The sequence below is a fragment of the Saimiri boliviensis genome, chromosome 7 (genome assembly GCF_048565385.1).
Source record: "Saimiri boliviensis isolate mSaiBol1 chromosome 7, mSaiBol1.pri, whole genome shotgun sequence".
Taxonomy (NCBI): Eukaryota; Metazoa; Chordata; class Mammalia; order Primates; family Cebidae; genus Saimiri; species Saimiri boliviensis.
The window spans coordinates 97537280-97560754 of NC_133455.1; the positions used below are offsets into that span (position 1 = coordinate 97537280).

The 23475-nt window shown below is 37.1% G+C and overlaps 1 protein-coding gene across 1 annotated transcript in view; it reads left to right on the plus strand.

Annotated features, from left to right (window-relative positions):
* The first annotated feature begins 1615 nt into the window (after positions 1–1615).
* The window catches only part of PDZRN4 (PDZ domain containing ring finger 4), a 389612-nt gene continuing 367752 nt past the window's right edge, over positions 1616–23475 (plus strand). Inside the window, exons 1-3 of the mRNA XM_039472032.2 lie at positions 1616–2405; positions 4728–4814; positions 7297–7404. Of these exons, the coding sequence (XP_039327966.2) occupies positions 1758–2405; positions 4728–4814; positions 7297–7404 (843 nt within the window). The 5' untranslated portion in view covers positions 1616–1757. The remainder of the gene's footprint in view (positions 2406–4727; positions 4815–7296; positions 7405–23475) is intronic.

A 23475-nucleotide genomic window follows, 5' to 3' on the forward strand; every position in this document is an offset into this window, starting at 1 on the left:
TGTTTATAGCTGTAAGTTATAACTTTTTCTATAGCTTAAAAAATGGAATAGATCTCTCCTGCCCAGAAGTATTTGATAAATTCTAGAAGAGGCATCTCCAGTTTATGCAATTCATAAAAATATGTTCACATTGTTAACGTTAAATTTATTTATTCAGAAATTTATTGTGTGCTTATTTATTTGTAGAAAGGTCAAAAAAGGGAAATTTGGAACATAGTGGCAAATGTTACTTTATCACACATAAATCTGTAAGTATTAAATGAGAAAGACAGCATCTTATTTTGACAAAGAGTTTAAAGGCATATCAAACAGCTAGCATACCAATCCTCACTGGTTATTGAACAACGAACAAAATCTCATCTTTCAAACAGAAAGAAGACTCAGAAGGTTATTATCCTCTATTATTAGTCTTTGCTAATTCTTCAGTTAGCTCCAAGGAGTTAAAAGACAAAGTCTGGAGCTTTTATCATCAATCCCAACTGATGCCATTTGGTGTCATAGAGAAGTACAAGCTTTCCAGGAACAAGGCTCAATTGGCAGCAAGAAATAATCAATGATTAATTTATAAAACCCACCCAAGCATCTGGTAGCAGCTTCAGGATAATGGCAGTAAGTGATAGGCAGCCAGGTGATAGGTCCCTTTGCATTCCTAAAGTTCAGAAGATGGTAAAGGAAGTGGAATAAGGGCTTGGAATGATGCCCTACTGCGTGTTTTCAGGACAGCTTGTCATGCTGCAAAATACAAAGAGTCAAACTAGGAGAGGAGGCAATTTGGATCCAAAGTTCATTCAGGATAAGTAGAAGGAAAAAGCCACTAATATTTTATTTATGTTATTTCACTGCTTTCTTTCATCATCTTTCCCTTTAATTTTCCCTTCCAGGTTCCCAAATGATCACATTCCCGGTCCCAGTAGTAACATGCCCGTGGAAGTAGAAGATGGATGCTGTGGCAACTGAACCTGAAATCAAACTCAGAATCCCAGCTTCCTCAGTAGGAGGCCTTGCATGGCTGTTCAGTGGCTCCCTGAAAAGGTAGAGTCCCGAGGAGGGCACCTGGCTTTCCCCCTATCTTTGCTGCTAGGTCAAAGATCCGCGCTTTTCTAACTCACCTGATTTCTGAATCATGGTTTGAGAAGCCTGGCTCTGTGGATTTCCTAGTGTTATTTTCCTAATAGTGATTTCCTAAGGTCACAGCTTCCTTGTAGTTGATTGATATGAAAGAACAAAACGTGCTTCTATTTCAAACATATTGGAGATAGACTCGACGCCGCGCCATGAGCATTCAGCGGAAAACCAGACGGACAAAAATTCTGCTCTCCCGAAGCTTACATTGCGGTGGATTTAAAAAGTTACTTCTCATCATTTTGCGCTGAACCCATCACCGGCTCTGCCCAGGGCGAGGCGCCTTGATGCTTGAAGTTCACTGGTCAGGCAAAGGAGAACACTGTTTCTCCAAGGACCATTGTAAGCTGGCGGCCAAAATCTGAAAGAACATAAATCGCAGGGCAGCAGCGGAAGAGGCTGGGGTCTCTGGAGGTGACTTCTATTAACGTCAGTACTGGCGAAGTCAGGGGACCTAGCCGGAGCCTGAAAACTTTAAGGCAAACAAACTGAAATCACACCTCCCACCCGCCACCTCTCTCCCGCTAGCCACTACCGCCGCCCCGAGACCGCCGCCCCGGGGTGGCCAGGGGAAGGCAGTGGGGGTCGGAGAAGACGGACTCTGCTTTCGCTCCCCTTTCTCCCCAATCCCTAACATGGGCTTTGCCCTGGAGCGCTTCGCAGAAGCCGTGGACCCGGCTTTCGAGTGCAAGCTGTGCGGCCAGGTGCTGGAAGAGCCGTTGTGCGCGCCGTGCGGGCACGTCTTTTGCGCCAGTTGCCTGTTACCCTGGGCGGTGCGGCGGCGCCGGTGCCCGCTGCAGTGCCAGCCCCTGGCGCCCCGCGAGCTGTACCGGGTGCTGCCGCTGCGCAGCCTCATCCAGAAGCTGCGCGTCCAGTGTGACTACCGCGCCCGCGGCTGTGGCCACTCTGTCCGGCTGCAAGAGCTGGAGGCGCACGTCGAACACTGCGACTTCCGACCTGCCCGCCGCCTCCGCAGCCGTGGGGGCTGCGCTTCTGGGCCGGACAGTGGGGAGGTGCCGCCGCGGGAGGGCTACGGGCGGGCAGCAGGGGCCGGCTGGGGCGGGGGCACGCGCAGGGGGCCGCCGGGTGGCCTCTGTGGCCGCGGGCGGGAACCCAGGCCTCTGGTCCTCGCCTGGAGGCGGCGCGAGAAGGCGCTGCTGGCGCAGCTGTCGGCGCTGCAGGGCGAGGTGCAGCTCACTGCGCGCAGGTACCAGGAGAAGTTCACCCAATACATGGCTCACATCCGCAACTTCGTCGGGGACCTGGGTGGCGGCCACCGCAGGGTAAGCAAAGGGGGGTGGGCGCCGCGGGCATGGTCGATTTAGGTGGGAAGAGGAACAGTTTTTTCTGACACTTCAGGATTCCTTTGGAATGGGGTATCCTTTCTTACTATACAGCAGGAAGCATCCACGCCCTAATCATACTTTCCTGTCATTATCTTGCGAATGGATTGGCACTGAAGTTGTCCCCTTTCTGCTTATATTACGATTGGAAAGAGTTAAACAGATTGGATTCTAACTTTCCCCTGGGAAAGTGGAGTTGGGAAAACTCATTTTCCATCCAGACTCTCGTTCTCCATCTTTTACCTTCCTGCTCACTGTCTCTGCCTATTTTTTGAACCTTTGTCCTGTGCCTGAAGCAAATACGAGAAATAAAGCAAAGACTTCTCCCTGCCCAGACTTTCTTCTTCCGTGGCCGTCAGCATATCCGCGGCCCCTGGCAGCGGCACACACGGGAGCGGTGTCACCGCTGGTGACACTTGCCCTGCCACTGCCTGCATCCACTGCCTTCTGATAAGCTGGGGACTGTGAGGCATGGTGGGACCAGGACAGTCTCGGGAGTTGAGAGACTGAGAGATGGGGTTTCTTAGACCTGCAGAGTTCTTTTCATCATCCTGACTTTCCCTAAATAAGCCTTGTTTGCCTCAGGATCTCATTATTGGTGTGGAGAGAGAAAGGTGCAGGGGTGTGGTTGGGGGTTGTGTATGCGACCTGGAAAGTCCAGTTCGAGAGCCTTCATCTGTGGTCAGACCGGCCCTGAGAGCCCCCAGCCGGCGGCTGTTTCCCTTCTTTGTCGAAGCTGCTGGCCCCGAACTGCACTCCTGGACCTCCCGCTTTCAGACCGAATAAACAAGCCTCTTTGCAGCACCCCGTGTGAAGAAGCTTGTTTATAAAGCTGTTACTTCTCTCCTGGAGGACTTCTGCACAGTGTTTGACATTGTTGGTCGCTGCCATGGTGAGCAGGGATTTAGCAGAATTTGCGCTCCATTCAAGGAGCTGTTTTCATTCTTCAGCTCTCCCGGGGAGGAGCAACCCAGAAAGATTCCCGTTTGGGACTGGCTGCTCCACACTGCCTCCAACTCAGGCACTGAGTTTAGAAGCCCCGACTTAAACCTAAAAGAGAAAATTGAAGTGAAAGGGACTAAAATGTTTCTTCCTTGATGAATGGACGGACACTGTACTAAAAGACTCGTTTCAAGGGTTCTTTCTGTAGTGCATACATGCATATACATATATGCATATATACAGGTAAATTTACAAAATGGGAAGACCCAGGGAAAAGCACAGATAGAAGCTTTGCATTACCAGTCCAGGTTTCAAGGTCACAGGAAACCAATGATTGAAGGAAAGGAGCAACGGCTAGAATAATATGACAGAAAAGCCCATGCAGCAAGTCAAGCTACGATCCTGAGAAGTGAGAAAACAGTCTATGATTTGCAGATTAGCCAAAACCGCTGTGTTCCTCAGAAATGTTTTTCTACTACCAGTAGGGGCTGCTATGTGCACTGCCTGGGAAAAGCTCCTGGGAAAATATCGTGATGCTGATAGTAGTGATGTTAAGGCTTATGGAATGTTACTCAGAAATAATTTCTAAGTAAAAGTTAATAACATCTATAACCATGAATAAAACCCACCTAGTCCAGCACTAATTCATCCTATGTTTAAGTTAGTCTTTATTAATAAACATTGCAGATATAATTCCTATTTGTTTTACAATTATTTGGCCAGCCAAAAAAAAAAAAATACTACTTTACCTAGCACAAATTCTCTTTTTTTATTCTTCAGGAATTATACAAAACCAAGTATTAATATTATTTAAAATTAGGAGTACAGTAGCCTAATAGATCCTGCATTACAACAGCAACTTAAATATTATTTACAAATAGTTAAGTGTTTTTAAATTCTGTAAGACTTTACAAAATAAAAATTTTATGCTATTCATAATTTATATTTTACTTTTCTATAATGGAGGGAAAAATAAATATAACTCCAAGGTTTAACCAGAAATATGTTTTCAGTTACAGTGAAATCAGAATTGGATGCTGCATTAGGATAAAAGGGCTGCGTGTCTCAATGCAAAGCCATTTAGTAATTTTTGAAAATAGGGTTTTTTCCCCTCACATGCACAGTTGTTCTTTTTCAAATACATACTTGCAAAGTAAGTATAGAAAGATCTCAACCTTCTGCCACATTCAAGCATCCTTAATTTTAAGGTTTTCCTCTTTTCACATGTCAGTTAACTCATGGTACATAAAAACTTATTGTAGCATTTATTTTTCTTTCTTTTATATTTTTACCTAGTGATTTTTCTACATTTTCTTGTAGGATGGAGAACATAAGCCATTCACTATTGTATTAGAAAGAGAAAATGATACTTTGGGATTCAACATTATAGGAGGTCGACCAAATCAGGTAAAATACCTTGTTAATGTATTACTCATTACTTATAAAATAAGCATTACTCATTGCTTATAACATAATAGAGAACTTAGCTTTTGTTTGTGGATTTTGAGTAGGAAAAACAAGTGGTTTAATATTTAAAATTACTCTTGTGATCAAATATCAGATTTCATAAAGCATATATTCCAGTACATACCCAGATTTTATTTATTTATTTTGTTTGTTGTTTGAGACAGTCTCAGTCTGTCGCCCATGCTGGAGTGCAGTGGTGCAATCTCAGCTCACTGCAACCTCTGCCTCCTGGGTTCAAGCGATTCTCAAGTAGCTGAGATTACAGGTGCTGTTATCACGCCCAGCTAATTTTTTTGTATTTTTAGTAGAGACAGGGTTTCACCATGTTGGCCAGGCTGCTTTCGAACCCCTGACTTTAAGTGATCAACCCACCTTGGCCTCCTAAGTGCTAGGATTACAGGCATGAACCACTGCTCATGGCACAGATTTTACTTTAAAAATTTATTATTATTATTTTCTTTTTGAGACAGAGTCTCGCGCTGTGGCTCAGGCTGTCGTGCAGTGGCGTGATCTCAACTCACTGCAACCTCTGCCTCCTGGTTCAAGTGATTCTCCTACCTCAGCCTCCTGAGTAGCTGAAATTACAGGAACATGCCACCACGCCCAGCTAATTTTTGTATTTTTAGTAGAGAAAATACAAAATGTTGGCCAGGCTGGTCTTGGGTCTCCTGACCTCAAATGATCTTCCTGCCTCACCTCCCAAAGTGCCTGGACTACAGGTGTGAGCCACCGTGACCAGCCTTTATTTTTGAGAAAAACAGAAAACAACAGCTAACAAACTTGGTTCTCTTTGCTGCTTTAAAAGGAGAAGAGTACAGTTCACATTTTATCTAAATTTTGTAGTCCTTTTGGCAAATTTCTTGAATAAACCTATTTTACAAAGATGTGTAGGCAATTTCTATTTGATAATATTAGGCAATTGTATTGCCTGGTTAAAACTTTTATTTATTAAGTCAGATTATGCAGTTTGAAGATGCTAATACAGACTAGGAAGAAAATAATATATATTGAGTGAATGAATAAACAGTTGAAATAAGGGATGATTTATTTCAATAGGAACTACCAGGTTAAGGAAAAACAGTTGATTAGAAATATTTTTGGCTCCCCAAACAGGTTCTTTGTTTGATTGAATGAATAACATTCTCTATGTTGATGCCAATTGTTTTCAAAGTGCATATTATTAACTTATATAATATACTGTAGTTGCAAAGTTCTTTTATATCCTTGAACTCCTGTGCCAACTTAATTTTCACCGTAACTGGGAAAAGGTAGTTAAGTTTTAAAACACTATGCTCTTTAATTTTCTCAACGAACTACCATGAAATTTTTGCATCCTGCATTGTAGATGTTGTCCAAGGAAACTGTCTAAATGTTGTTGGCCATATGCTCTGTTTAGGTAAAGATGGCAGTGACGTATTTCTTCCTTGTGTTTAGTATTTTGAAAACCTAGCAACTAATGACTCTTGTGCTTCCCTTTTTAAAACAGTCCTCATTTATTAAGATAAAAGTCTTTGCATCACATCATTTTTGTTATCATTTTCCCTAAGGAATATTTTTATAAATTCTATTTCAGCATTTGACATTTAGATGACATTGGACCTTTTTTAAAGGCCTCTTAAAATTTATGACAAGGATAGTTAAAGAGAAATAATTTTATTTAACTTGCCATGAAGCCAAATGACACTTAAAATTATATGATGTATTATTATAGGATGTTGGATATTTTCCCTAAATAAGTTTTGGCTTCTTGTGACTGGCTAAAATGTCCTATTACTACCATATTGGCTACATTTGAGGTTTAACTAACCATGAGGCACATCGCACCTGGAAATGTATAAAGATTGGCTTTGGATGGCTTCCCTTTTGCATAGGTTTCCTTGCAGTTTAGATGCTATCTTTTGGGATTTTACACTTGAGTAAGGGTACCAGTCTCTCCTGTTAATAGTCACAGCTAGAGCTAGGTTTCTAAATCTGTCATATCAGAAAGCTAAATTATATTTTCAAAACTCTGACCAAATCTCAAACCAGTTATGCAATGGGAACCAGATACATGTTTTTTTCTTCTTTAACCTTATCACCCTTTTACTTGCTACATCTCTTTAGAAGTGAGATGTTTTATCAGTAATACTTAAAACCAGTTTATTTTACCTTGTACATGCCCTTTCCCATAGCTTTTTATGTGAACTCAGAAATGTGAAGTAAATAGATAATCTTGTCAGAGACTCTGGACTCATTTATTAAAACTGCCATCTTGATTAATGACTAGTTGGTGTTAAGTAAGGTAAAATTCTGTGCCAAATCCCCAGCTAAGAGACTTGCAGGTTTAAGGAGGATTGGAAATGTTACATTTGGTAAACTGTCCTTAATAATATTTAAATTTTGCTTACGTCTTTCTTCTGCTAATGATTTTTTTTATATATAGAATAACCAGGAAGGAACTTCAACTGAAGGGATTTATGTTTCAAAAATTTTAGAAAATGGACCTGCGGACAGAGCAGATGGCCTGGAGATTCATGACAAAATCATTGAGGTAAGATGATGATAAAACATGCGTATGATCCATGAAGTAAAGATTTGGATATTTTACATTTCCAAACTTATCGCTTTACCTTGGTGTGATGCTTATTTGAATACACACACACACACACACACACACACACACAGTGCTTTTACGACCACATATATATGTAAAAAAACAAGGTTTTTTTTCTGATATTCTTGTTTTTATTTAATCATCACAGCTTTCTGAATCAAAGCAGCTGAATTTGCAGCAAGACCAATGTCATTTCCTTCAAGGGTTAATGAATTGACATAGAATAAGAGTGAAGAATATAGAAGAGCCAATCGTTTGCTGTTTTGGGGAAAAAGAACATAACATTTCTAAATTAGCTGATTAGACAATTTAGAAAAAACAAAAGAGTTATCTTTTGCTGAAAAACAAAAACGAAAACTGTGGTTTATATCTAAAGAGGTCTCTTGTATCAACATTTCATTCCTCCAGTTTTGTTGCCAAGAAAGTTCAGACCTACTTTCACTGTTGCTATCCAATTTGTCTTGACAATTTGCCTAGTGGAAACATTCACATGCTGTAGCTTCTAAAGTTAGAATGTGTACAGTATGATTTAAAGTGCCACATAATTTAAACAGAAGATTGTACCTATTGCTTTCTGCTTTACCTCAAAAACATGTTAAGTTATCCAGTTACCAATGGAAAATAAAGTCCTACGTTTAATATTATTAGAAGAACTGATGGTACTGAATACATATATTGTTACACAAACACACAGACACAACAGAAATACATATTGGCGATTTTAAAAATAACTTATTCTAGGTAGGTGACAATGTTATGTATGTTTCATTAATGTTACATTAAAAGAGAAAAAGAATTATTTTTATATTGTGATACAACACTTTGGTTAAAAACCTTCGGTTTTGTTGAAGAGGTAGTTTTATAAAAGTATGGTTGAAAAATCAAGTGCATCTTGACACTTATATAGTACTGTTACTAATATGTGTCAAATTAACCTTATTTAAACACTGTAAGATAAAAAAGTAAAGAGACGAATCATAGAAATTCAAATGAAATTTAACTACCTATGGTATTATTACTCACTTTGCTTTGCATATGTTAGCAGTTAATGACAAGAGCTTGAAATTTGTCTCAATGATACCGGTTTTTCAATGTGTCTTTTATACCAGGGTACATTTATTTTATGTATATATGCTATAGTTCTAGAATTGATCAGTGTGACCACATTTGCAGGTAAGAAATGCCTTAGATGATGTACATATTTGTAGAATGTTGTGTGTTCAATACATGAAATATTTTAGAAAGAAGATTATTAGAAAAAAATATCTCTTGCTTAGTTGTTCAGTGGTGTTATCAGCTTTTTGAGTGAATAGACATTTGTGTGACTTTAATATCTAGTTAAAAAGTAGCATGTTTTTTCTTGAGCATACATGGGTGTTGTGAAAGACCCAAATGTATCCATTAAAGTTAGGAATATTTTATGCTTGTCAATTATTTTAGTTTCTCTGTCATTATGATATCAATCAACTTTAAGCAGTTTTTAGCTAATGGGAAACTGAGAAGAAATATATCAATTTAAAATGTGCAGATGCATATTGTAAAACAGATTTTTAGAGTAAAGAGAATAATTTCTGTTTTGTGTTCAATGATTTGTTTGTTGGACAAATTTAATGGATCAATTTTTGAAATTCAAATGTTTGACTTTTGAGTGCTAGGCTCCTGAGAAGGGAAATGAGCCACTTCATATTACTGTGCAGCTTGCACACAGCTCAGTTGGATTTGGTGTCCCTGTCTGAAGATCTAACTGTGGTTCCCATTCTCCTCATCATTCTGTGCTATGAAAATCTCATCAGAACACCTGTAACATTATTTTGATTCATTTTAAATTGTGATCCAAAGTTGCTTGTAGGTAAAATTCCAAATTGGGCTATCATGTTCTGGTTTTTGCCCTTCCTTTCTATCTTTCTATCATCTTGGGCACCTAGCACCTTCTTTCTCTCTTTCTTATTCCTCTGCAACATTTGTTGTCAGGAAAAAAGATTCTTACATTCACTTGCACTATTTGAACCATATATGTTTGTTCCATCGTAGTATCCAAACCTTAACTATAGATAATGCCTTAATGACACCTAAGCCTATATCATTTTCACCTGGGCCTGCACAGTAGCTTCTTAAGTAAACTTTCCCTTCTTCCAGCCTCTGCTATCTGTAACTCCACTTGTTTCCTACCCTCAGCAAAACTTGTCATTGTTTTGCTCCTTTGCTTAGGAGCCTTTAATGGCATTGTATTTCCAATAGGTTAAATCCAGGTTTTTCTTGTGAAGCAAACGTGACCTTTAAAAACCTTTGTGCATTTTTTTAAACCCTCTATTACTGTCTCATGAAACTCATCCATTTCCCTATCAACAGGCCTCTCTGCTTTTATTTGTTGTTTTCTTTCTGCCTGGTATTCCGTCCCATGGCCTCCTGTAGCTGACAAACTCCTTTGTATCCTCAAAAATCCTCTATTCCTGGAAGCTCTTTGCAATCCACTAAGCAATATTACCTTTTCTTCTTTGTTGTGTAAAGATCTTTATACCTCTCACTTTCATAGCATTTTCATGTATTATGGTATATATTTATTTTTAGATCTTCTTTTCCCCCAACAAATGTATGGGTTTCTTAGAAGTGGTTTTAGTATTTTATTGAACTTACTATCTTCAGTACCTCTTTTGCTCTCAGCATTGTGCCTGGGGAACTTTAGACATTCTGTGAATTTTCTTTGAATGATGGACTAAATGAATGGATGAGTCTCAAGATCAAGGTTTTAGGCATTATGGTATGGATCCAAGGGTTTTTCAACATCCCTGAAATCTTGCCTGGTGGGCAGTCCCCAAAAGCTCTCTTGTCACTTCCAATTCCTTCTCACCATATATTTATTACAAGATCAATCAGAAGTTGAAAGACATTGTTTCTTCAGTTGTGAGATCTTGAAAATCTAGCCACAATGGATCAATGCAATTGTATCTTTCTAGACTGTTTCTTTTAGTCTGTAAATCAAGAAAGAACCTAAATCTACAAGGCAATGTTTCAAATTCTGTTCATATAAATGCTTGGATGGGATCTGAAGATATGTGTGCTCACCTTCACCTTCATGCAGAATGTTAGTTATTGAACTTGAACAGCCGTGGTAAAGCTGCCTGAATTTACATGCTTCCCTGCGAAACAGATGTGCAGAGAATGGCACTGGACCAAATATGAAATTGAACAAAAACATGATTGACTGCAGAGGAATTAAAAAGATGAAAGATATTTTCAATGTTTCCAAGCCTTGTAAATGGTCTGGTGAAAAAACCAAAAGAGCTGAGGCTTCCTAGAGCACTGGGGATGGCCTAAGAACCTCTTTGAAGTCCTCTTTGGTGGAGCTGCTTGGAGTAATTACCAGTAGCCCCAGCTGTGAGGCATTCTGAAGAAGCTTAAGACACAACTCACTGAGCTTGATGCTGGGAACTTTTTAAGGCAAGTTTAGAGAGACTGTGTTTTTGTAAGTACATGCTATTGTATTCCTAGTAGATTTTAGTGTTTCTACAAAGAGACAGGAATATAAACTTTCCCAGTCTGTTCTAAAAATCATTGTTCTTCCCAGTGTCTTGAGAAAGTGTCACAAAGGAGAACAGGAGACTGATATGGGTTGGGTGGATTTGGTGCCTGATCCTCTTAACTCTGTGAATTATTACAGCCACATCACAGTTTCATGGCTTTATAAACAGTGCCTTTAATCTGCTTTGCTCTCCTTTCTTAAGCAGATAACAGTGTTCTTAAGGAGAATGTATCACTTCTTTTATAATCAGCAACTTAGGGGTGATTCAATTGTTATCTTCATACCAAAAACACCCCAAAGAGTAGACATTATTTATTATGCGGTTTCAAATATTTTAAACAATTGTATATTGCTGTAAAAATATAGCAATAAATCTTCAACTTATAAGGTTATATGAGCAATTGACTATGCTACTTAAATAAGGAAATACATATTTTTCATAATTTAGAGTATGATGAAATTTAATATAGAATACTGGACAAAATATATAATGTTAAATGAAAATGTTGTTACTTTATGTAAAATTAGGTGATTTGATGTTTTATTTGCATAGTCTATCACATTGAAGCTAAGGGAAACAACAGATTTACTCTATGAAATTGTATTTCAGAAAAAACATAATTAGTTAACAAACATTTGTTACTTATAAAAAAGATCATCAGTTTTCACAGTGAAATATGCTACAAACATGATTCATGAAGTATACAAACACATGTTTAAATGATAATACACTTTTATTGCTGAAGGTAAAAAAATACATAACCTGTTACTGATTGGAAATAGCTTATAAGCAAGATGGGAAGATAGCTGTACATTAATTAAACAACAACAACAACAACAAAAAAAAAAATGAGCACAGGATGAGTGATTGGTATAAATTCACTACCAAGAAGAATTCCTTAATATTATGGGGGCCTAAGAGCTTTACCCTTTAAGAGGTAATGGTATTTGAAAGAACTCTTACAGGAAAAGTCAGAGATGGATTGGGAGGTAAGAGAGGGTAGAGCAAGAGCTTTCCATATTCAGAAAGAATGCCGTGAGTCAAATGACAAGGTAGGACTCGTGTGTCTTGCTTGGCAGCCATTTGGTTAACATGAAAAAAAAAATCATAGCTAATACTTATTGGTTATTATATGTCAATCATTCTTTAGTTTTTTATAGTTATTAATTCATTTTATCCCCACAAAACTCTATAGAATTGGTACTGTAGGTATTGATAGTTTCCCATTTTACAGTTGAGAAGACTGAGACACAGAGAGATCAAGTAATTTGCCAAGGCCACAGAGTAAGAGCTCCTGTATCTGTGCTCTCAACCATCACCTAATACTACCTATTATAAAGACTTATATAGGTGATTCATGGCAGGTAATCTATGAAAAGTTAGTTGAAGCCAGACTTTGAAGAAATTAGGGGAAGACCTTGCATGCCTGGTTAAGGAGTTTGCTTTTTATGGTATAGGCAACAGGAAGTCAGTGATAAGCTTTGAGCAGGGGAATGACACGAGCAAAGTGATGATGAGAAGATTAAATTCCAAAATAGATTTAATTGGGGTATATAAATAACTTGAAAAGTGAAAGAACTTGAGATGGGACACTAATGGGTAGGTATCAAAGTTGTCCATATATGAGGTAGTAAGGGCTAGTAGCAAATAAATGCAATAGAAAAGTACCAGAAGGTAGTGATAGCCTGATTATCTTACTTACTATACTTACCTTGAACATCTGCCCTTGTCTTCACTTTCCAACAGTATGTTCATCACCATCTTACGTCAAGAATGTAGTCTACTACCACAGAGGTTATGCATACTTTCTTTTATTCTCTTCATTGCAGACTGTATCATGCTGTTTAGTATAAATTGATAATGGAAATCTGTCCCTTTTGTCTATTAGGAAGTCATTTGATTGTAGTGGTCCAAAGAGATCCTCTAAAAAGTCTTGAGAGAAAGAGGGAGAGAGACAAAAGGCTTGATGGGTTACCCTGTGGGCAGGAGAGTTCCTTAAGAAGAACTAGGGTGTTCGAGCATTGTTTTCTACTGCAGGCAGTTAGAAAAGATCCTGCAGAAATATGGTGCGTGTTGGAAGAACAGGGGCAATTTGGAGGCTGTAGTTATCCATTCTTACACTGCTACACAGCACTGCCCTAAACTGGGTAATTTAGAAAGGAAAGAAGTTAAATTGACTCACAGTTCTATGTGGCTGGGAGGCCTCAAGAAACTTACAATAATTGCCAAAGGGAAGCAAGGCATCTTGTTCACAAGGCAGCAGGAGGGAAAATAAATGCAGGAGGAACTGCCCAACACATAAAACCATCAGAACTCGTGAGAACTCACTCATAATCGTGACAACAGCATGGGGGAACCACCCCTGTGATGCAGTTACCTCCACCTGGTCTTTTCCTTGACATGTGGGGATTATGGGAATTACAATTCAGGATTAAATTTTGCGTGGGGACACAGCTAAACCATATCAGAGCCTGTTCACCTTTTAAACTTGATTTGAAGTATTTAGAAGTACTGTTGACCTTGAAGCTTTGTTCAGACAAAATTTTCTCTCAATCAAATGTGTCATCTTCCCTGTCCTAGAATATTGCATTTTACTTCATATGGTTTCTTAACCATCATTTGTACTCTGTCAAATCTGTCTCTATGCCAGTACTACTTGAACTATTTGTGTTAAAATGCATTTAATTATTTTATTTTATTTTTATGAATCATAGACTATAAGATAAAAATGAAGAAGATGAACTAGAATAAAATGAAATAAAATGAGACAAAATACTACCAGGGCAACTTTTTATTATTTATATATATTGTTTACATTTATATTTTTTATTATATGTTATTTATTTATAATTATAATTATTTATATTGTTAGATTCATCAGATATACATTTGTCCTACCAAGTTAATATAAATGATTCTGAATTCTTGCTCTCTCTTTCTGTACTCACCTTATCATAGACTAGTAACAAACTGTTCATGCCCTGGCACTGGTCTTTGGACCTCAGTCTATTCTGAGTAGCACTGCTTCTCACAGCAGCCAGAGAGATCATTTAGGAATGCAAATTGCATCTTATGATCCTTCTGTCTACAATTCTTAAAAACCTTCCCTGTGCCTGGGATAAAATGCAAGGTTCTTAAGCCATTCACTGAGGCCCTGCCTCCTCTGGCACTCCTCTATAAATCCAGCTTCTTTGTCCACCCTCCCCTTAGCTCACATTGTTCAAGTTACACTGGCTCTCTCTTTCAGTTCCAGAATACACCCAGTACTTTCCCGTCTCAAGGATTTCTCACTGGAAGTCTCTTTCCCCTCCTTTAACCTCACTAACTTCTACTCATTCATTCAACTCAGCTCAAATGTCACCATTGCAGATAGGCCTTCTCTGACTTTCCTGTTTAAACTGAACTCCCAAGTGATGCTGTTTCACATACCTCCTTCTCCTGGTAATATCATAATTAAAAATTACCTGTTTCCCTTTAAGTAAATGTTTACAAAAGAGTCACAAATCTAGTACAACAAAAGATCAGAAAGTGAAGTCATGCATGAGGACATCACCCAGATCAAGAAACAGAGCATAGCAAACATCTTCAAAACTTCCCTTCTTCCCCTGTTACTTCATTACCTTCCTCTAAGTTTTGCCTATTTTTGAGTTCATATAAATAGAATCACAGAATAGCTATTCTTTAAAGTTCAACTTCTTTTATTTAATGCCATGTTTATGATGTCCACTCATACTGCTGCATGTAATTGTTCATTCTTTTAGCTGTGTAGCATTGTAGCATTTCACACTATATGACTGTACCACAATTTAATTATCAATTTTACCTTCAATGGACTTGTCAGTTCTAGGCTATTACAACAGCAGTGCTCTGAACATTCTTATTTGGTGGCCACAGGCATGCATTTCTGACACACACTCACAGACAAATACATTTATGGGTATATTTGCAAGGTCAAAGGACATAGAAATATTCAGCTTTAGTCATTATTGCCAAATAGATTTTTTTAATGGTTGTAGCAATTTAGATTCTCATCAGCAGTGTCTTGGAGTTTCAATTACTCCACATACATGCAAAAACTTGGTATTGTGTGTTTTTTTAATTTCATCCATCTGGTGAAATGACGTATGCAGGTTATTCTGGCACTTCCTTGATATCTAATGAAGCTAAATAAATCTTTGTATGTGTATTGGTAATTTCAGTCTCCTGTTTTATGAAGTATCATGGTGAGCTCAGAAATCCTGCCTTTTGCTGTGACTTTAACACCCAGCAATGCTCAGTAGGCACTCAGCTACTGAATAAATCATTAGTAATATAAGCCTACAAAGATAAAGCAAATATAGCCCTGCTATGAAAACTCTGTGCCTGACATCTATGAGGTATGCTATTGCACATGTACTAAATGCATAAGTAAAACTTTCCTAAGTTTCTTTTAAATTCATGTATATCACAAAGTAATTAAGTGCTTCGTGTCTTACCTGGTTTTCTCTCAGAGAAAGAGAAGTAATTCTGTGTTTCTTTTGACATTATCATGTTTGATCATCTTGACATGCTCAATTTTTAATATTACTCCTTTTGAAGGACCAGTTTTACACTATCTATCTTGCTCCATAATTCTTTGTTATAGTGTCACAAAGATTAATATGATCCCTAAACTAATACTTCTGGCCTAGATACACTGTCTTACAAATCCTTTCACTTTTTCCAAATGTGTGGGTGTTATTTTTTAGGAGACATAATTCTTTTCAACAGATAAGAATGATCAAAGAAGAAAAATTCTTTGTTTTTCTTCTTACCCAAACTTTCACTTAGCGGACATTTCTTTTTATAGCACAGAACTTTATAATGCATATCTCTTCTTAGACAGGTATAATTTTTCTTTGGATCCAAATTAAAATCCAGTAATGTCACATTCTACTGATTCAGAATTAGATCACTGAGGCATACTTAGTTAACCCTAAGATAAATTTAGATTCCCAGACTTACAGCTGGCAAGATAGAATTTTAGAGCTGAAAAAAATTGGTTGGCTCAAAATTATCTAATAAACAATTGAAGAATAATTTTCATATAAAAATTTTATATTTTACACATTATGTATTTAATATTCTAGGTATATTTTATGTAATTAAATATTGTATCATGTGGGATCATGAACTGCCAAATAAATTATCTTACTGTAATTTGTAAGTATATATCTAACTCATAAAATATATCTCAACACATATAAATTATATACTGAATTGCTGTTATATTCAATCAGAATGGTAAGGATGATGATGGTTATAAAATAGTGAACATTTATAAACTCTTTATTGTGTGACAAACACTATGCAAACAGCTATATGTAATAAGCACATTGGTGCAATTAAAGAATTTCAGTGAATAACAGTAACTTAAACTTTGATATGGTCAGTTTCATCAGAATAAACTTCATTATGTCTAAAGAAGAAATATGGCTGGTTAGTATGAAGGAGTAGTAAACATCCTGTAACATGTACTAGAAACCTATGGAGTTGATGGCTCCAACTCTTCTTTAAGCCAGGCAGTGAAATTCAAGTGAATTATAGTATTAGCCATGTTTTCAGTTTACAGAAACAAAACAAAAAAAAGTGGCTGGGTATGGTAGCTCACACCTGTAATCCCAGCACTTTGGGAGACCTAGACAGGTGGATCACAAGGTCAGGAGATTAAGACCATTCTGGCCAACATGTTGAAATCCCATCCCTTCTAAAAATGAAAAAAAAAATTAGCTGGGCATGATGGCATGCCCCTGTAACCCCAGCTATTCGGGAGGCTGAGGCAGGAGAATCACTTGAACCCAGGAGGCAGAGGTTGCAGAGACTGAGATTGAGCCAGCACTGCAGTCTGGGCAACAGTGCGAGACTGTGTTTTAAAAAAAAAAAAATTAAATATAGTGATAATTATGTGTTTTCTTGTGGCACTTGGAGTTTATAATAGCTTTCATTATTAAAAGATCCTGAAACACTTTGTGGAGCAGAGTTACAGATAGTCATCCTTAGCTCTGAATGTCCTCTCTTTTGTGTGTTGTAAGCTTTGTAAACATTGCTTCTATTGGCCACTATTGCTTCTATTCCCAGGACTCTACTATTTAATCCCAGGATTCATAATCTATTGAAAATGTCTGACCTGACAAAATAGAAGTGTAAGCTTTACGGTAAGACTTGACTATTTGGTTCAGGGAAAATATATAAATCCAATTCTGGGAATAACTTGAAGAGAGTTGGCTGCTTTGAGAGTGATTCCCAAAGTTTAATATCTCAGGTGTTTTCCTGTATGAAACTTTTCACTAAGGGAACCTTCATCTTCATGTATATTGTCTCCATTTCTTTGCTTCTAACGGATTTGTCAGTAATATTTGCATCAGTATAGGGATTTAGCTTTTAATCTGGGTCAGTTATTTAACCAGTAGCAGCTGAAGAAACTTGACCTTTTAGAATGATCATAACCTAATGCATTTGCTTATCATTTTTACCATATTCAGATTAATTCCTTACATGGAAGTGGTTTTTTAATATCAAAATCAAGGAAGAACATATGATTTATTTTGTTTAAAAAAGCTTGAACATCTAATCTGTAGGAAGCAAGTTATGTGGTACTTTCTCCTTCTTAAAAATAACTCAGTAGTGAGAAGCCTGTTGTTTTCTCTGGGGAGAAGGCATTATTAAGGAAAGAAAACGAAGATTGTTAATTTCTGTGAACACTATTTGTTGTTCTTCGTGTTTTTTCTTTTATATCCTTTTTAAAAAATATTATTGGGGAAAATATTTTCTAGAAGTTTTGCACATAAAAGATAAAGAATTTTCACCTTGCTCATGCTGTAGGAATTTAACATTGTTAAGGTTAAGTTACATGAAGTTAAGAATGTGCTTAAACTTTCTAACTGTGTGATTTGTGTGTATGCATGCATGTGTGTTTCCTCTTTCTTTGCCCTGTTTGAAAGTAATGTGTCAATACTTTGTAAGATAATTTTTTATTCTTATTTTGGAAACAGCTGCTTGGATACTATCAAAGTGGCAAAGTTAATGAATCATGAGACTTTTAAAAAAAAAAACAACAACAGTTACTTTTGTTTAGCTTTTTTTTTTTTTTTTTTTTTTTGAGATGGAGTTTCATTCTCGTTGCCCAAGCTGGAGTGCAGTGGCGTGATCTCGACTCACTGCTACCTCCCAGGTTCAAGTGATTCTCCTTCCTCAGCCTTCCAAGTAGCTGAATTACAGGTGTGAAACACCACACCTGGCTAATTTTTTGTATTTTTAGTAGAAATGGGGTTTCATCAGTTAGCCAGGCTGGTTTCGAACTGCTGACCTCAAGTGATCCGTCTGCCTCAGCCTCCCAAAGTGCTGGAATTACAGGCATGAGCCACTATGCTCAGCCTACTTTGTTTAGCTTGCTAAGAGGTCATTTGGGCACAGATGAAGACATCTGAAAATTAGTCATCATTTTCTTTATCCCTAAGTACAATGTTACTGGCAAGTTTTCTATTAAAAGTGTTCAAGAAACAATAAAAGTGAATTACATTAAATTATTATTGATATCTTTTGGAGGGCAAGTGTTAAAATATACTTAAAATTTTACAACATACTTAAAAATTGAAGAAAATATTATACTTTACTCTTCATTTTTAGCAATTAACATTTTGAAAATGACAAAATATGAGAAATAGTTTATTTGTGTGCAGTTACTGAAAAATGAAACCATGGTGAAAAGACATTATTAAAAGCCACTATTTCTTTTGGCAGAGAAATCTTGGAAATTTTGAAAGCCACATATAAATATGAACTTACCTAGAATTCAAAATATAACCTCTGGTTTTCCGTATTTTTTGTCACGGACTGGTAGGTAAGGATTTTGCTAGAGGTTTAAAACCCCAGAATTACTACAACCATAGCTAAGATTTCAAATTAGTTTAGGATATTTTACCAAAAGACACTAAAGCCCACAAACAATTAATTCGTTTTTATAATAAATCATTGAAATCTATTTCTGTTCATTATTTATAGCTCTTCTAAGTCAAGCTGTTATTCAAATGTAATCTCTAAAGCATTGTCAGTTTTATAGATAAGTTATGTCTACACAATGATCACAAGCCAGTATTTCATGCCCTCAGCAAATACCTGAAGTTAGAAATAGGTTATGCCATTGCCCATAGTTCCAGCTCCCAGAATTGCCACTCCAGGGTACTTTATATATAATTACCTTATTGAAAGCATTGTCAAGCATTGTCAATATCCCTTCTGTCCTTGAGAGGAAAAATATTCAGAAGATCTTGAACAATTTCTAGATTCTAGATTGGTATTTTAATTTTCAAAAGCCAACCCAGTCCTGGGATTGTTCTTAGATGATAACTTCAGATTATATTGCTTTGGTTTATTTCAGGAGAAAATCTGTTGGAGAATATAAGGGAGGTTCTTATCTCTTTTATACTTGCCCATTACTTTTATTTGTTTTCCTTTGTGGCACTTACAGAAAGCCTTGTGGATAGATCTGATTTTTATAGTAATTCCTATATTGTTGAAGAAGCTTTTCTCTGAGGTGCTCATGTATTATCATTAGCATGATTAATGTTTTGTCACTTAAACGGAGAGATATGGTCTTAATGAGAAAACTATTATCCTGAAACTATAAACCTAACAAAATACAAGGAAAATTAGAAAGAAGGCCACCTGTAGATACACTCTGCAGATTTGATCATTGGACTATTTAGGCAGGAGGCACAGAAGCCTTTATGTATACAAATCCAATTGAATTTAATGAGCTGTCTGAAGATCAGTTTAGGCAGACTAAAAGCCACTGATATTAGCTAAAACAAATGAAAACACAGTTTGAGGATTGTAGTTTTTCACGAGACCAGAAACCCATGGCAATGGCATTAATTGTGCCTTCCCCTGTCAATATTTATCTGTCAGTGTCTGTTTATTGGTCTCTTTATATGATACCAGGTTTCTTTGTATATGATTTCTAAAATAGGTATATGTGCCATAGTCTAGTTTTATGGAGAAACTCCCTTTGCATATTTGTTTTGTATTCTTCCCGTCACTGTACCCTAGGACAGAATCAACCTTTAACTGGGCCTTGTGCCAGTCAGCCTCATGGTGTGAGGGCTCAATCTCATGTTACATCAATCTTGCCTTATAGGAGTACATGTTCTAAAATCCCTGTTACCTATAATTAGATTATACTGTCATTAGAGGGACATAAAATTTCATAGGGATATTTAAACATTTGTTTTTCTCAAAGTGTTGCTATTATATATAGACATATTAAAATATCAATGAAATGATATTTTACTTTCATTTATTTCTTAGTGTTTCTGCCTGTTCTGTTTTATTTGGCTTTTGAACCAGTAGTTATGCAAGAAACTTCTTGTTCAGTGGTGGATTTTTTTCCCTACTATTTTTATTTACATACATCATTCCAAGTGGAATATCCACGTCCTCTAAATATGGAAAAGTTGACAGCCTCGTCTTATTTTTCATGTGTTTGATATAATAATAATTGTCTGGAATTAAATTGATAATTTCTGTGACAGAGTACATATTCTCTAATTCTCTTTTTTAGAGTATTAATTGTATCACTTAATAAATATTTGCTTAGCTTTTGCTATGAGCCAGCTACTGTGCTAATACTAGTTACACTACACCTAAGAACCTGGACTTATGTAAAGTAATGGAGAGAGAAGTTAAATAATAAATTAGCAATTATAGTAAATGTATGAGGGAAGTTCTAGCTGTCGTTTGAGGAAATAATGGGTGTGGAGTGGGTGGTTTTTATCTGACAGATCAAGGATATTTTTCTTTGAAGAGTGACATTTATAGCAAAACTAGAAACATGAAGAAGTGTTAGGCAAGGATTTGAGAACAAAGCTTTTAAAACAGACAGATGAGTGTGTGTGAAAGCGATAGGATAGGAAAAAGCTTAGTGTACGTTAAGAATTGAAAGAAAGCTGATGGAAGAATGGCTTTCCATAGGATTGGAGGGCTTGGGAGGGGCTAATGCATGGAACATGTCTCAAACAGGTTGACTGTACATCTGGGTTGCCCTCGGCAGCCTTGTTGATCTGGCAAAATGATTACTAACACTCCTACTTATTCTCAGATGTGCCCCAATTTGATGTTAAATTACATCTTCCTCCATTTATAAATCGAGGTTTTTTTAATTCCAAGAAAAATAGGAACCCATTAAAGTATTAAGTGGGGAGATGACATGATCAAATTATTATTATAAGAAATCATTCTGCTGTAATGTTCCAAGTGGATTTGAGGAATCCAGATGGAAGTGGGAGGCTGGCTAGTCAGCCAGTGCAGTGGTTCAGATGCCAGATGGCCATGGTTTTGATGAGGGATTTGGCAGTGGAGACACAACCCACAGCTTCAACATATATTTCAAGAACTGACTCAGGGAAGCCGTAAGCAACAGGCATCCTCCTTTCAGTCTAGCAATAATAATGCTTCTCTTCTTCATTTTGATAACCAGCCATGAGCGCATGCAATGCCCACACTCACCATTCACTTATACAGCCATGGGTTCTTAGTTTCTGTTTCTGGTTGGGCCGGTAAAGCCCTTTCCTCATCCCTCTTTTCTGTTTATCACTAGAGACAGAAACTAAAAACCATGACTTCAGGCTGCTAATAACCTAAAATAAAACAAAACAGAACAGCAGCAAAATAAAGCATGTTGGACAAGCTTGCTCTAAGTGACTTCCTGATAACGTATAAGGGACTCAGTTTTTTCAGCATTTTGTCTTTTTATTAACCTGTAGCAAGCCTTTGGAAAGCATCCTTGCCAATAGTTGATCTAGGAAAACAGCACAGGGCATTGGTTTGAGCCCAGGCTCTTGAGTTCAGTAGCCTAGGTTGGAATTTTAGCTCTGCAACCAGCCGCTTCTAGTACAAAAAGTCACTGACCCTCTCTGGTCCTCTATGTCTTAATCTCTAAAATAAGGATAATAATGCCCACTTCAGAGTTGTTATCAAGATTAAACCAATTAATATTTCAAAAAATGTAAAGCAATGCATGGCACATAGCCACCCTTGTAAAAATTTTGTTAAATTATTAAAACTGGGTGACTATGGTTTGTACTGCAGCTTGATCAGAGACATAGTGGGATAATTCTTGACCTAAATATCTTATGTAACCTATTGATTATACTATCTTCTGGGTACATTGGCTCATGCCTGTAATCTCAGCACTTTGGAAGGCTGAAGTGGAAGACTGCTTGAGGCCAAGAGTTCAAGACCAGCCTAAGCAACATAGTGGGACCTCATATCTCAAAAAAAAAAAAAGTTAACCAGGCGTGATGGTACATGCCTGTAGTTCCAGCTACTCTGGAGGCTGTGGCAGGAGGATTGCTTGAGCTCAGGAGTTTAAGGCTGCAGTGAGATGTGATCATGCTACTGCACTCTAGCCTAGGCAAAAGAGGGAGACCCTGTCCCTTAAAAAAACAGTTATCTATTTGTGACTGTTGAGAAATTCCTGAAACATAAAGAACAAATGATCATCTATAACTGAACTTGACTAGAATTCTGGCTAGAATAAATAGAGAAAAGATAAAAGAAAGGTTATATTTCAAAAAGAAAAATGTGTGTAGGATTAATTTCTTCAGGCTATTTAGCATATGATTTTCCACTCATACTAAAACTACAACTACATTTATGAAATGTTAGAGTTGAAAGCCATTATAGATGACATTTTTCCACATTGTCTTACTGTGGATATCAGGGCTTAAAGAAAATTAAGAGGTTTACCTAAGATCCTATGACACAGATCTAAGGTACTCAAAATAGTTGTAACAGGTAATAATAAAAGACTTCAGAAGTCTGTGACTTCACAAACTGCATCATCCTTGGTTGATGCTATATAATATATCCATTTGAGAGAAAAAAATGTCTGAAAAGCATTAAATGTTCAAGGAAGTATTTCGTAGCTGGTAAAGTCCAATATTCTCACTTTATGGATGATTCTCATTAACCATAAAAAGCTATAGCCTTCCAACACAGTTGAATGGCAGGCCACTTCTGTGACATGGAGAATAGCAAAATTGTTTTTCCAACCAAAATGTTCCACATCTCACTAATTACATGGCTTGAATTTCCACCATCAGGGATGCATTTCTTTAAGTTTTGAGGACATCTTGGTGTCAATGAATGGCTTAGAAAAATGGAAATCATTTACTGGGCTGTCTCAATTTCAGAATGTATTAACTAAGGACTTCTATGGAAAAGGTTCTAAAACTATAGTATAGAAATCATATATGTCAGATTCTTGAGGTACTTGTTAAAAATGCAGATTCCAGAGTTCAATCCCAGACCTACTGAAATAATCTCTAAGGTCTAGATTACTCAGATCTATACACTGTTTGCTTGATGATGTTCTTGAATGACATTTGAGTATCACTATTTAAATTATCACGAGTGGTGTGTAGAAAGTTCGTAATAAACAAAAAGTATACGACTTCACTAGTTGAATATT